Source organism: Hippocampus guttulatus, chromosome 20, assembly GCF_054856545.1.
Source record: "Hippocampus guttulatus isolate MCC_2025c chromosome 20, RoL_Hgut_1.0, whole genome shotgun sequence".
Classification (NCBI taxonomy): Eukaryota; Metazoa; Chordata; class Actinopteri; order Syngnathiformes; family Syngnathidae; genus Hippocampus; species Hippocampus guttulatus.
Window position 1 is genome coordinate 311,800 of NC_141280.1, and position 14,213 is coordinate 326,012.

Consider the following 14,213-nt stretch of genomic DNA (forward strand, 5'->3'; position numbering starts at 1 on the left):
TTCGGTTCACTTTCCTTCAAAATGTGTACTTTGGCAACTTCGTTTGTTCCGTTCATCCCTGAACAACGTTGATGGGTCGGTGTAATCCACTCCGTGTTCAATCACGCAAGGATTTAACACGGTGAAAATTTAGATGTGTTTATTGCCCAAATATATTTTGAAAAGGATGCCAGAAGAATGTTTGATATTCTAGATTTTCAAACACATCCATCACAACCCCCCCCCCCCCCACAAACAAAAAGAATTGGACATTTTATTTTTATTCTCCGCCAGATTTTCATTTCAACAGCGGGTCAAACCAAACACAGTTCAAAGGGAGTTGAATGGAATAAACCCTTGACACTTTTTATTATTTGAGCGTTTTCCATTGATCAATATTTTCATTTCGTCACAAATCTCATTGGGCCTCCTGCCGCCAAGATATATCTATTTTTTAAACCCGCGCTTCATCAGGTCAGTGCATGTCGCTGCCCGTGTGGCAGAAGATCAAAAGGCTGTTAAATATGAACTCCATCCGGGTCTCTGACATTTTCTCCATCTCCTAGAAATCGGTCGCTTCACGCACCACAATCCCAGCCAGCGACGATTTCCGACCTCCGCAGTGCTTACGATGGCGTTTCAAAGCGTCGGCGGGTACGGCGCTATTTAAAGCATCCCCGCCATCGGCGACGAGTTCCCCGCTGGCGGCTCACGGATTAGCCGCCGACATCAAAAGTGTCCGGTTTCCGGGGAGACGTCCTTGTTCCCGAGCCCGCCAGGCGAGGCGGGGCGGGGATACCGAGCGGCGAGTCTGGCGCGAGAACCACAATTATTGGACGGAGAAATCCCTGCGGTGTGGCGGCTCGCTGCGTCAAATGGCTTCTAAGAATAGCAACGTCCTCGTCGGCGCCCGGAGCCTTTCTCAACTCGCCTGGACTTCAAGTCGAACTCCTGCAAAAAAAAATACAGAACCATTTTAAAATGCCCCCATTGTCCGGAAATAGATGCCAGACGTCAGCAAAACGCGTGCCACTTAATAAGCTTCGTTACCGGCGTAGGGATTTTTTGTTGTGGTGTGTGTGTGTGTTGACACTGAAGGTACAAGTCTGCTAAAAGGCCGAGAATTGCTCCCTTGGTCGGCGGCCAAGAAGTACATTTCCACGTGAATGTTACAACGCGATGTTCAATTGAAAAGGCGGCAGCGACGTGACCTATTTTGCCAGAGCACAAAGATAAGAATTCCTTGAATGCGGCTGACGCAACGCGGCGACACGCCCTGGCCCCCGATGCCAAAGGCTGTCAACCCTCCAGCGCACGCAACTCACGCAGGGCATGTACGGCAACCGCGATATGCGTCGAATGAATGTCGACTCTCCGGACCGGGACGGGCGATCGTGTTCCGTCACGCCGCTTTGGCTTCCCGGCTGGCTATTCGAGTCCAGTCCGTTCCGCCAAAAGGAAATACCGAGGCGTTGTCTGTTTAAGAGGGAGGAAATTTCATCTGTGCTGTATGCGTGCAGCACATTTGACAATAAGGTCGCACTTGACTTGAAAACAGTCATTCCCGGTCCTCACACCGACGAGGCGTCGATCAGTAGAACAAGGGCTGGCGCCGAACAGAGGGATTTTTCCGACAAATTGGGGCGCTGCAATTGGCCGGAGATCACGGTGCTTTCGACTTCCGACTTTTTCAAATTCCACAGCATGATGACATGCCTTAAGAAAGTCAAATCGAGTTGACCCTGAAGGGAATCATGGGGTGGGGGTACCACCAACACGGAGGAATCATCCCGACAAAACCAATCGCTCCATAAATAAAACAAAGTGAGGTCTATTTCGTTTCTCAGTTCACATCGGAGACCGTCTACAAATAACAAGGGTCTTGATTGACCAACCGCCACTCATCGTCCGGTGTCCGTTTTTGAAATTGTTTTCATGCCCCCCCCCCCCCAAAAAAAAGGGCGAACCCGTTTTTCCCACATTTGTCTCACAACTTCTGCCGAGGTACAGAACGTACCGCACGATTTTTCCCACCTCTGCCGCCGGTGCGTCTTAAATGTTCTATTCAAAGCGTCTGGGGTTGGCATGTGGGTGAACCTGCCTGTTTTCATCACAACGCTCATCAGCATTCAGTCTACCTCACAACAACATCATCACCAGCCTCCTCTTCCCTTTCCTCTTGCTCACATCGCCTTGGTTGCCTCCCTCCCCCGGGCTGTGGAGCCGACACGTTTTGGCGTCACAGCGTTCTAATTTTACCGCCGTTGACGCTGATGTTATGAGGGGGGAGAAAAAAAACGGCTATTTCTGCCGCTATACCCATCCACCCTCACGGGGGGAGGTATTACTCGACGCTTATTAGGCACATAGCAATTTTTGGTTTGCAGACAGCCACAGTGAGGCTCTTACGCAACAGCTAATATGTCGGGGCTACCCGAGTGCATGACTGCCAAGGGTGAAGCCGGCTGAATCGGTGTCAATACGTGGAAATTTCCACGCCAGCCACGCACGAACAATAGCTGGGCGTGTGGTGGTGATAACATTCTTTGCGCATGCACAAAAATGAAATGCACACACGCCTTATTAGGCAAGCCGCCTTATATTGCCCCCCCCAAAAAAAAGCTGGAATGAATGAGTGAATAAATGCTAATCACGCAGACAGGAAGGGCGGCGTGCATGACGCGTTGCGTCATTTGCACACGCTATTGCTGTACTAGGTATTTATCTGCATGTTCCCATTCTTGCTGCCACAATTCTCCAAATGAGATGCCCGGTGTGCTTGCCTGTGTGACTATTGATGCGAATAAAAGTTGTTCAGGTGCATCACCAGGCCCTATTTTAGTCAAACGACCCCTCGCCTCCAAAAAACATAAAAATCTGAAATACTAAAATGGCGACTACTACATAATTCTTGCCTGTATCGATGTTGAATCTTTTTAGTTTAAAATGACATGAGCCAGCAACTGGAAAGGCCACGGGCACATGACATTGACCTGGCAACACACGTGCCGGGAAATGTGATTGGACACAATAAAAACAAAACAAAAAAAAAGAATAATAATCTGACGGCCAAGATAAATTTGACAAAGGCTGTCGCTCACAAAGTGAGAATTTCCGTTGCAAACGTAGGTCAACGCTAGGAACGCCAAAAGTCCCATTTAGTTTGAACACGTCTCCCCAGCTGGATGGACGCGCGGGGTGAACGGCGTGCGTTTCTTTGCATTCGCGAGCAACCTTTGGTACACCGCGGGATATTTGGACCGCAAGGAGACGCTTTCGGATCCTCTCTGTTGCATAACCGAGCGCGAACCTACCACGTTTCCCCCTAAACTACGGTCAATTGTTACCATGAGTTCAATCCCCACTCGAAACTCGATGAAAATGGACCTCATCGGCGAGGCGAAGCTCGAAACCGTCGCGTTGGAAAGCCTTCGGAGGCCGCGGCTGGCGTGTTTTCAAAGCTAGTTCCAACCGGCTCGTTCGAAGTCCCCATTTGGTCACGGAAGGTGACGTCATCTCGACGCGCTCAGTGCGCGAGCAGAAAAAAAATGCCGACGTCAGACTTGTGTGACTTGTGCCACAGTTGACGTCGGCGACAGAAAGAACGTGAAAAAAAAAATACTCGAAGATTCCACCAAACGTTCTCATCGCCTTTGTCAAAAACCGAGCAAGCCATTTGAACTCTGCTTTCCCGCAGCAACAATATTCGTTGTGCTAATCCAAGTTAGAGCGAACATTTTCTTTTTTTAAACTGATGAGATAGCAGACATTTGAACGGTCTTTTTCGAACCCGAAGTAGCTCACGCTCACGCCGAGGGACCATTTAGTGTTCGATCAGCCTGAAAACAATGTCAATTATAAAAAAGAGAAACTACAAAAAGGACTTCAAACATAAAATAACTACACCAATACATTGAGAAATGAACTGAAAATTTGAAAGTCAACATTTGAGATTTTTCAAAATATATCTCAAATCAATATGAATTAGAAATACAAATATATAAACTGTCATCAAAAAAAGGTCAATTCTTTGAAGAACTTTAAAAACTACAAATAACCTATTTGGTAAATGATAAGAAATGGAAAAAGAATAAAACACCTTTCCGATAAGTGTCTTCATCATTGGAGGACTTCTTGTGTTGACCTCATTATTCCACATTCAAAATTCTTCAGATCACAACCAAGCATAGCATGCAGACCAGCGAGCTCAAGAATAGTCAGGAAGCAGACTAGCATTTCTCCAACAACAGTCCGGAGCGGGACTTGATCCGTGACCCCGCGCCTCCAAAGACCAGAGAAGCAGTAGCCAATAAACTCCCATGTGAGCAGATAGCGTATTGGAGAGTACAAATGCCACCGGGCCCAAGTGTCAATTTAAACAATGCTTTATTTCCATCTATATACACACACACACACCTCACAAACATTCACATTGACCCGTTTTGTTCGCTTCTGTTGTAAAAAAATAAAGTCAAATCTCATAAATTAATAAAATTAAAGAAAAAGAAATACGACTTGTGTTGTTTTCACAGAAAACTTTCATACACATGATCAAGTTCAGGACAGACCACCTGGGACAATGGTTAAAGATGTCAGTTTTTTTTTTTTTGGGGGGGGGGGGGTCCCCTCACATATGGCTCCTCAAAGTGGACAGAAAAAAAACCACTACGATGATGACTCTCGGTTAAGTAGCACCTTTCAAAACAAAATCAAACTCGTCGTCATAGTTGAAACATGCTACAGGGTAAAAAGGCAGGTCGATTCCAAAGCGACTGTCCGTAGCCCTGTCAGCTCCTACGTGGAGATCGATGGTGTGCTCTTTTGGAAGTCAGGTGGGGGCTTTTCAGTCGCCATCCTGCGAGGGGTCTTGAAGTGTCCTAAAGGGCCAGCAGCGTGGGCGAGTGCAGCGAGTCGGACGACTGCTCGTTGCCGCTGCTCCCCCGCCTGTGGGCGGCGCCGCAGCCGGGGAAGGCGTCGCTCTCGGGGAAGGTGAACACGAAGGACGAGGTGAAGGCGGTGGCCGCGGGGGTGCACGTGACCACCGGCGTGCACAGCGGCGGCTCAAAGTCGCCGCTGGTCACCGACGGGTGCAGCTGCTCCCAGTCCTGAGCGCCGCACGGCGAGGCCGACAGGTCCGCCTCGGGCACCGAGCGCTCCATCTCCGTCTTGCTCAGCAGGTCCAGGGACTCCTCCAGCACGGAGGCGTCCAAGTCGCTCAGTCCGAGCGCGTTGCCGGAGTCGGCGAAGAGCGAGCCGGGGCCGGAGACGGCGGGCTCGGCCGAGGCGCGCGAGCGGGCCGGCGAGAAGTCCGAGTCCAGCTCGGCGGGGACTTTGCAAACTGGCTGGTGGGCAGCCAGGATGAACTCCAGACGCTCCTTCTCCTTCAGGAGGTTGGCGATGTCGTTCTGAAGGCTGGACTTCTCATCCTCCAGCTGATCGGTTTCCTGAGAAGACAAAACGAGGGCGCCGTCGAATTGAATCCAAGTGCTATACCCAGAAAGTTGACTTGAAACGTGGGGGTGGGGGGGGGGAACAAAAACACTAATTCATTTGTTCTGTACTTCACTATATTAAACCATCAACAAACCAAAAAAAAGAAAAGACAATGTGAATAAATTGATTTTGTCAAACTTCTCAGTAGCATCTGTGTGTCGGATGCGTTGCCCCAAAACATGCAAGGTAGGTTGATTGGGCAGCCTAAATTGTCCCGAGGTGTCGGTGTGTTCGGGGTGCGTCCCCCGCCTACAGCCGGGATCGCTTCCGGCACGCCCGCGACCCTCCCGAGGAAAAGCGGCTTGGAAACCAAAGTCAAGGAAGGGACCGCCCTCGCTGCAAATGAGGAAGAAGATACTTACAGCTTGGAGAGTGTCGGTCAGCTCCCGCCTCCTGTTGCGGCATTTGGCGGCCGCCTGCTTGTTTCTCTCCCGGCGAATTTTCCTCTTTGCTTCCTCTTCGGGTGAAATCTGAAAAAGGAGAGAGAAAGAAAGATGTTGGTTGACTCGGGTGTCCGATGACAAGGAAGAGCTGACATCTTTAAAAGGATGAAAAATTCACCTGTTCCATCCGGCCTCTCTTGGTGGTGCTGTGCGGGCGTGACGCCGACAGCTTCACGGAGCCCCTGGGGTAGGCGGGGCTGGGCCTGGAGGCGAAGGGGTGCGCCCGGTGCGAGGGGGCCACCGAGGAGATGAGCGGCTGCACCAGCCACTGCAGGTCGGGGCTGCTGGAGATGGCCGTCACCGTGGGGACGAACGAGGCACTCGAGGTGGTCAACTCCGTGAAATCCTGCACATGGAGAGGAGGCGGGGGGGGGGGCGCATCAGCACAATTCCAAGAGGATGAATGATGGTCAGTGTTGTATTTATTGGGGAAAAAAAGTTTTTGTTTTGTTTTTAGATTGTATTTTTGCATGGCGCAGCTCATGGTAAACGTTTTACACCAAAATCATTGAAATCAATTCTTCGCTCTCCACGTACCGCCACGATTACTGATCTTAATATACAGGAGCGCAGTATTTGTCAAAAGCAGGGCAGGTCTTCTTCCAAGACAGAATATGAACTCTTGTTGCAAACCACGGTAACCTGATGCACTTTGGACATTAACGATGCAGTTAAACGCATTGCACACACGACCAGTTGAGGTCTATTGTCCGCAAATGTTCAATCAAAGTTGCGTCGTAGCGTTCTGCAAAGCCGCCATGAACGATGGAAGGCTAATGTTCAAAGTTGAACGGGTCTGAAAGGTACTCGGGCACGCTGCGATTCTTCCACGCGCCATCACAGAGACACGAAATCATGTTAAGAAGAAGGCAGCATTTTTAACATTAGGTGGGTGCACGCAGGCTCTGGTTCTCTATCGAAAGCGGTTTGTTTTGTTGCGGGGAGGGGAAGCCAAAGCGTACCTGAGATTGCGGCGAGCCCACGCTGGAGTAGGATCCGGCCGGGGACGGTTGGTAGTAGCCGACGTTGCTGTTGCTGTCAGCGGCCGGCGACGCGGTGCTGCACCGGGAGGGCGAGTCGCACTCCGGCTTGAACGCGTTGAACATCATCGCTCCGGCACCGACTTTGAAAAAGGCAAACGCGGGGAAATCCCTGCCGTGAAAGGCTTGCGAAGGGAGGCTTGACGAAGTGAGTAGAAAAGGTTGAAGCTCCAAAAGCTCGTCCCGCTTTGTCTCGGATAGAAGCAGATCGCGAGTCAACTGAACTGGCGGCCGAGTCTGCGGGCGGCCCTTTTATAGTGAGAGCGGGCCGCTTGAATGACGTGGGCGGCGGGCGGGGGAAGGAGTGCGGCGGGGAGACACCCGGGGGGGAAGACAGAAAGCCGCAAGAAAACGTCAAGTTATCACACCGCACGACGCCGTCCTCAAAAAACGTTACGCATTGGAAAGCGTCGAGATGAAATGAAATCTCAAGGACAATCGGGCCCGAAAAACGACATTTTACCGCGAATGCGCCTCCCGCTCCCAGGGAATGGAAGATTCCGCTCCGGGATCCCCAGGACGTCATTTTCCAAATATGGCGCATCCTGTAAAAAGGGGCGGGCTCTGCTGGTAAATCCGAGAGCTCGCCGGCGTGACGTTACGTAAGACAACAAACACTCGGCTTGTTGTTGGGAAAGAAAACTCCACAAGTATCAAAGCAAATGCTCAGCACAAAAGACGAAAAGTACACGACGCCAGGCTCGCACCTTCAACACAACAAGGCGCACTCTTTTGTTGCCTTTGGAACCACAACTGCGGAGTGAGCTAGTTCATTGAAGCGAGTCATTTGACGATTGTCCTAAAACGGGCAGACAAACATTAGCCGCTAGCTAAAGGTACGAGACGCGGATACGATTGGTGATTTGCATTCCATTTGTCCTCTTTTGGTCAGTTTTTTTCCGAAAACGGGGGAATTTCGAATGAAAGATGGTTTTCCTTTTAACGTGATGGAACCACCTCAAAGAAACAAAAGAGTCCATTTCATTTATTTGAAAATCTCATTGGAGCAAGGGTATTAGGAAATATCGTGGTCGACGACAAATTTGGTAAAATAGTGAATGATGCTATGATAGCCGTGATTTTCCGCAGAGGACAAACAAGATGTGTCTGGGAATTTTGTTACCGTTGGTGCTCATCTTTAGCTTGCGCGTGGCGTTTTTGCTTTGCGGACCATACCTGAGGCAAAGGCGTTTGGTCTCGCAAGTCATACGGAATTCTACGTGCCGGGACTGAACGAGCAAGGCCGACATGCAAAACAGGCCATCCGTTTGCGTGCGTCCGGTGCGCGCTCCGGGGCCCGGGGCCCGAGGCCCGAGGCGGTGCTGTCGCATTTCTTGCAGAACAAGATGGTCATGTGCGGGCGCGTGCGTGCACTTTTGCAGCCCTGCCCCACTTGACAAAAGGTGTTCCCCGAGAAGGGCGAGAGGGAATCCTGTGACCTCTCCCCTTCTCACCTGCGGGGAGGACAGGTCGAAGCCGGGACATTGTGCTTTGGCAACCGACCGCAATCGTTTGACGAGATGCCATTGCGCCACTCGTTCTAGGAACTCCCTCATCAATTGCGCAATCGCGGTGTGATACAACACTTCCAGCGCAAACGTGGAGGCTCGATGAGTGCGGCGATTGTTCACTTTTTACGCTCAAGGGCTGGGCTGGACTTGATGGAACTATGCGGATGTCTATCCAAGTATGGAGTTTATTCACGGTGGTCAGACGTGGTGCTTTACGTTGTGCCCGAGCAGAGACAGCGAAATGGATATGGCACGAAAGCAACGAGGCGATGAAAAGATGAATGTCTCAATTCTCTATTTGCTTCGTTTATATTCTTGAATTTTCCCTCCGGTGAGCACAATAAAAACATTTGTTTCTCATTTAAAAGTATAACCACGCGATAGAAAGATTTCTATCACACATGCGAATCGTCAGATTAAAACCTTTAAACAAAAGTGACATTTGAACTAGTTGTATCTCTTGATTACTCATTATTAGCAGTAGGCTGTGTGTGTGAAGAACATAATCACAATGATTATGCATTGTAATAAATGTCATCATAACAGTATTACATCAATATAGGAATATTACTACGATAGAATACAAATGTTCCCAGTTTTTTTTAAGTAGAATTCTTATAGTAATCCGAACCACAGTTTTTGTTTCAAAAGATTGTTTTGCATCGTGCTTTTCGAGACACTCAACGCGTCACGAGGAGCCTCAGTACCAAATAAACAGAAGAGAGGAACGTCGATTGTGAATATTTTGTGTTGTCGTCGCCTGTTCGCAATTTGTAGAGTGTAACACCCCCCCCCCAAAAAAAAATCAGCAACAAGTCGAATCTGCCACGGGCAACAACAAAGAAGCAAACACATGCTTGAAGGCTTTTTGTGTTTTCTTTCCCGCGCTGCTTGTTGTTGTTGAATATTCCCGGTCGCCATGGCAACACTCCACCCCTTTCGCGGCAGTGACGTGCTGGCTTCGTGCGTCGGCTGAGATTGTTTATCGTAACAAAGAGGCATCACTCGACCGGAGCGGAAAAAAAACAGCGGAGTAGAGCTTCACCCGTGGTGACGTCACGGGCGAAGCTTCGAGAAAGACGGCGGAGTGAGAGCTCCGCGCGGATTGTCGCCCGTGAATGCGCAGGGTGAAATGGGACACCTCGGCAAGCGATGCCAGCGTGCCATCGTCTCCTATTTGATTTTGGACGTTTGGTTGGCAAGATCTCGCCAAATTGCATCTTCCATTGCACACGTCACGGGAGGACACGCCACGGATTTGCTCTGATTTTCAAATTCGAAAGCAACAAACGCTCTGGTGCCGCCTGGAGCAAGGACTGCTTTCTGGGGGTGAATTTTGACCCCCCCCCCCCCTCCCACAAACGGACTACATAATCCCGTGCCAGTAAATACAACACGCCCCCCCCCCAACGCCAGAGGAGGGCCTGCCGGGAAGCCTGAGAGGCCCCCCTTTAGGATTCTTTTCTTTTCGTAATGCCCCCGTTCAGTTAACTTCAATGGGTCCGTGATGTCATCGGCGAGCTAAAAATAGCCCGTCGGCATCACATGAGTGAAGTCAGGGGAACACTTTCACGTCCAGCCTGGGACACTTTTCACATTCGCTTTCTGTAGGAAGGCAAAGGGAGGAGGGAAGGAAGTCTGAGAGGAAGGATGACGAGGACTGGATGGGAAAAGGAAGGGAGGAAGGAAGGAAGGTTTGTTTCACACGGCAGGAAGGGAACGTGAGGGATGGAGAGAGGAAAACAAACATGAATGAAAGGAAGGAGGAATGGTTGGAAGGAAAGAAGGAAGGCTGGCTGGGGAGAAGGAAGCACAGACGGATGACGGAAGGGAACCAAGGACTGTCTGAGTCACGTGGAAGCAGGTGAGCCTTCGGGCTCGCAATGCGAACCCGAAGGCCGCCTGCCATCAATTTGAGTGGCCAGCGGAGGGCGGTAGTGGCCGAAATGGCAGCCTGCTGCGATCACCCCCCCCTCCACCCACACGTGTAGAAGTAAACACAACACGAAAGGGACTTCATTTAGCACCTCGAGGTAAAATATTTGATTTAAAAAATGAGCACGTGACCTTGCTGCGCGTCGTTGCATAACCGAGCTGTGCAAAAACGACGATGGCACAAGCGGACAGAGCAAAAACCAAATTGCCGTGGCCGCTGTCGATTCATCCTATTCGCGATGGATTAGGAGGGAAATGGTTGTGCGACAGAAACTGCATGCATTAAATGACGTAGTTCATTCATGACGAGAGGGGGCACCCTTCTCACGCTGTGACGGTGGACGGGGGGGGGGCGCCTCAGACGAGCTTCTACTGGTTCCATCGGGTGTATTAAAAAAAACATTTGAATTGGATTTATTCTGACTGAATTGGTGCATTCACGTGATACGCCGAAAAAGGTGTGTGGGAGGGGGAGGGGGCGTGGGGGGGGGGGGCGGCGGCACCATTGCGTTTTTCCCCACCCCACCGAATGGTTCGCTCCCGTACGTTTCATTCATAAAACTGCAGCCGACTATAAAAGGCGGGTTCCCCTTCGTAGCATCCCGCAAAGCTGGCAAGTGGAAGGGCGCGTTTTTGATGCGGGATTCCGAGTCCTCGCTCTAGTTTAGACGCAGCTACGTTTGTATTTTGAGAGAGTTGCGGTGAACGGTGAAAACAACAATTCCAATCAATCGAGCAATTACGCACCCGGAATATTCCTCGGAGTCGTCGTCGTCCAGCTGCGGCACAGCATCGCCTGGCGGGGACACTCTTGGCTGCAGCCCGCCTCCTCCGTCGCCGGCAGCTGACGACCAGGTCAAGGAAAAACAAAACAACCCCCCCCCCCCACACACACACACACACACACGCAGGCACACTTTTGTCATGCTGCCAGTTCAATCTCGCCATGTGCCGGTCTGCACCCACCTACTGCGACTTTGCTTCTTGGGGCTCAGGTTGCGGACAGCGGGGCGTCCGACCGCCGCGTCTCGCCGGATCGGAGGCGCGCGCCGCAGACGAGCGCGATGGCCCTGGTCTCGCCCCCCAGAGGCAGCAACAAGAAGCCCAAGACGCCCGCCTGCAGGAAAGCACGCCAAGACAAGGTCGAGGTCAGGCAGCAAACACAAATACGATATACAGTACATCCAGATATACTGCACGTCAAATCTTTTGTTTTTTCTTTATGGACGTGGTGCACGCATGCATCATTCCGGTCCCGAGTCTGCAGCACCTCCACGTCGGCACGCACTCGTTGGAAATGGGCATGCTGTTGTCCGTTCCAGGTTTGCACGACAGCTTAAATCAAGGCGACCTAATGACCCCTGATGGGAACACCCGGGTGGGGGGGGACTTGGTTTTGGACGCGAGGCCGATTTGCCCCGCCGCCGCCGTCGTCGAGTCACGCTCATTTCCTTGCAGTGGGACGACGAGATCAGTCGGTGGCGCTAGTGCGCCATTAAGTCCACCAGTACGCCATGTCCACTCGCGTTCTGTGCTTGCACTTGCGGCTTAACAGGAGACATTTCGAAAAACACTTTTCATTAAGGGTGTTATCCTGATCCCCCGCCCCCGCCCATTTAGGTTTTGGGAGAGGCATAATCACAAATAAGTTCCCACCGATAGAGTTGTAAAGTCTGACACACCCGCTGAGCAGTTTTGACTTTTCAAACAAACGTCGTCGTCCGCCCCCCCCCCCCTCTCAGCTGAAGTGTCAGACTTTTTTCATCTGCAGCCTTCCAAAGAAGAGGACGAGAGGAGGAGGATTCGCCGGGAGCGGAACAAAATCGCTGCGGCAAAATGCCGCAACAGGCGGAGGGAGCTGATCGACACCCTGCAAGCCGTATGTGAGGATGCCAAGAAAAGCGTGCGGTTGAGATCAGCACACGAGCAATGCCTTTTTTGGGGGGGGGGGGGTGTCTCTCTCCATTAGGAAACTGAACAACTGGAAGACGAGAAGTCGATCCTCCAGTCGGAGATAGACGAGCTCCTGAAGGAGAAGGAGCGACTGGAGCAGGTGTTGTCCGCGCACGGCTCCTCCTGTAAGCTCAGGTCCAAGGCGGACGAGGACGAGGAGGACATGGCCGTGCCGTCACCCAAAGGCGCCGGCATCCCGGCCGCGGCCATCTTCGGCAACTCCGACCTCTTCCCGTCCGCCGGCGTGCAAGACGACCGGGAGGAGAGCCCGCAAGAGCCGAAGGACGACTTGGACGATCTGGTCCCCAGCCTGGAGACGGAGGGGGCGACGTCCGAGGCGGCGGCCGGGGCCTTCGTCCCCGACATCGCGGACCCGAGCGCGCCTCTGTGCCCGCCCGACTGGGAAACCTTGTACAAGTCGGTCGCCGACGACCTGGAATGTCTCGGCGCTCCCTCGTACGTCGGCGTCTTCTCCTTCAACTTGGCCGAAACGGACGCCTTGGCGCCGGAGGGCGGCTTCGAGGACGATCTCAACTCGCCGACCCTTCTGGCATTGTGAAGCAAACAAACAAAGAAAGAGCGTGGTCGCACGCGCAGCACTGGCCACATTCAAAATGGAGACTCGATTGTACCCCAACAACAAAGCCGTTCAGACGTAGTGACATGTGCCGGGAGCCTTTTAAAAGTAATTCTTCGCCCCCCCGTTTGCACTCTCTCACTGGCACAGTTGCCCCCAAAGAGGTGACGTGTGCTCGCTTCAAGCGGTTTAGTCGTCACAGCCGGTCAAGCCGCGCCACAAAACAAAAGAGAACCAGCCTTTGCGTATGCCGACGCCAAACTGCTCAACTGACCGACAGCCTCGCGCAAATTAGCGTCAATGACAGAATCTTCTCTCTCACTCTCGCTCTGTCAAAGCGCAACTTTTCAGGAAAAGCCCAAAGAACTTCAACATCCCGTTCGATGGCCGAGGTAAGACGCAAAATGGAATCGGCTCACCTATTCTGCCGTGATTGCTGAAAATCGCCGGTGCCCTCACTCGGCGGTTCCTTCTGCACCGAGCATCGGTGAGCCGCTTGCAATCAAAATGGCGCTAAACCGCACGACTTTCTCTTGTTCCGGCCTGAAAAAACATCCAGACTTTCAACCTGGAGGCGACACGGTGCCGCTTTACGACACTTCTCGGACGCTTGAGCGTTCAAAAGATTTGCTCTCCGGCGGTCGCTCGTGCGCAAACGACGTGGGGACGGATCAATACGGAAGAAAAAATAAATGTCCGATATATATACTCTACCATCTATAGTACATTTGAAATCTCTCTTTTAAAAACACAAAAAGTTCAAGTGTGACATGGGGGTGGGGGGGGGGGGGGGGTTTCACCGCACCTTCGTTTCTTTTGTAGCGTCCGTTTTGCTGTTGTGTCCAAAATGTGAATCAATGTGACAGGGCTGAATTCTTTCTTCCATTCTGGTGGTGCGGTTGTCCAAAACGAAAGCTTCCAAACAAACAAACAAAAAACATGCATGCAAATGACTTCTAACAAGTGCGCCGTCTCTCTCTTAACGGTACCGATCTCGAGGTGTAAAATTGCCGCGGACGGACCCGTGATGGAAAACAAATACGAAAACATTGATGTGCAGCATTTTATGGGAGAGGTGCGTATCCAAGCGCGTTGTCTCCAATTCTTATGGGAATGCGGCGCCATCTCTATTTGATCACAGTTTTTATTTTTTAACGTACAAAAACAATCGGATACAAGGGACAAGAAACAAAAAGTGAAACGGAAACATTTCATTGTTCTTCCCGTCACTACGTCGGTGGCGTTCATCGATGGAGATGATTATTTACAACACAAAAGTCAT

The 14,213-nt window shown here is 51.4% G+C and overlaps 2 protein-coding genes and 1 long non-coding RNA gene across 3 annotated transcripts; 1 reads left to right on the top strand and 2 right to left on the bottom strand.

The window, feature by feature from the left end:
* Window positions 1–239: 239 nt before the first annotated feature.
* LOC147187296 (uncharacterized) lies at window positions 240–3,475 on the bottom strand. The gene is made up of 2 exons (XR_015097568.1): window positions 3,327–3,475; window positions 240–930 (listed from the first exon to the last, which is right to left on the bottom strand). It is a non-coding gene; the product is annotated as an uncharacterized LOC147187296 (long non-coding RNA).
* Window positions 3,476–4,348: 873 nt separating this feature from the next.
* Window positions 4,349–11,420, bottom strand: fosab (Fos proto-oncogene, AP-1 transcription factor subunit b). Its single transcript, XM_086099661.1, has 6 exons — window positions 11,368–11,420; window positions 11,149–11,245; window positions 6,878–7,038; window positions 6,034–6,261; window positions 5,835–5,942; window positions 4,349–5,423 (listed from the first exon to the last, which is right to left on the bottom strand). Exons 2-6 carry the CDS (start codon window positions 11,192–11,194, stop codon window positions 4,857–4,859), a joined length of 1,110 nt encoding a protein of 369 aa, XP_085955787.1. The 5' UTR covers window positions 11,195–11,245; window positions 11,368–11,420; the 3' UTR covers window positions 4,349–4,856.
* LOC147187298 (protein c-Fos-like) lies at window positions 11,406–13,644 on the top strand. Its single transcript, XM_086099664.1, has 3 exons — window positions 11,406–11,549; window positions 12,173–12,280; window positions 12,371–13,644. Exons 1-3 carry the CDS (start codon window positions 11,466–11,468, stop codon window positions 12,911–12,913), a joined length of 735 nt encoding a protein of 244 aa, XP_085955790.1. The 5' UTR covers window positions 11,406–11,465; the 3' UTR covers window positions 12,914–13,644.
* Window positions 13,645–14,213: the final 569 nt, after the last annotated feature.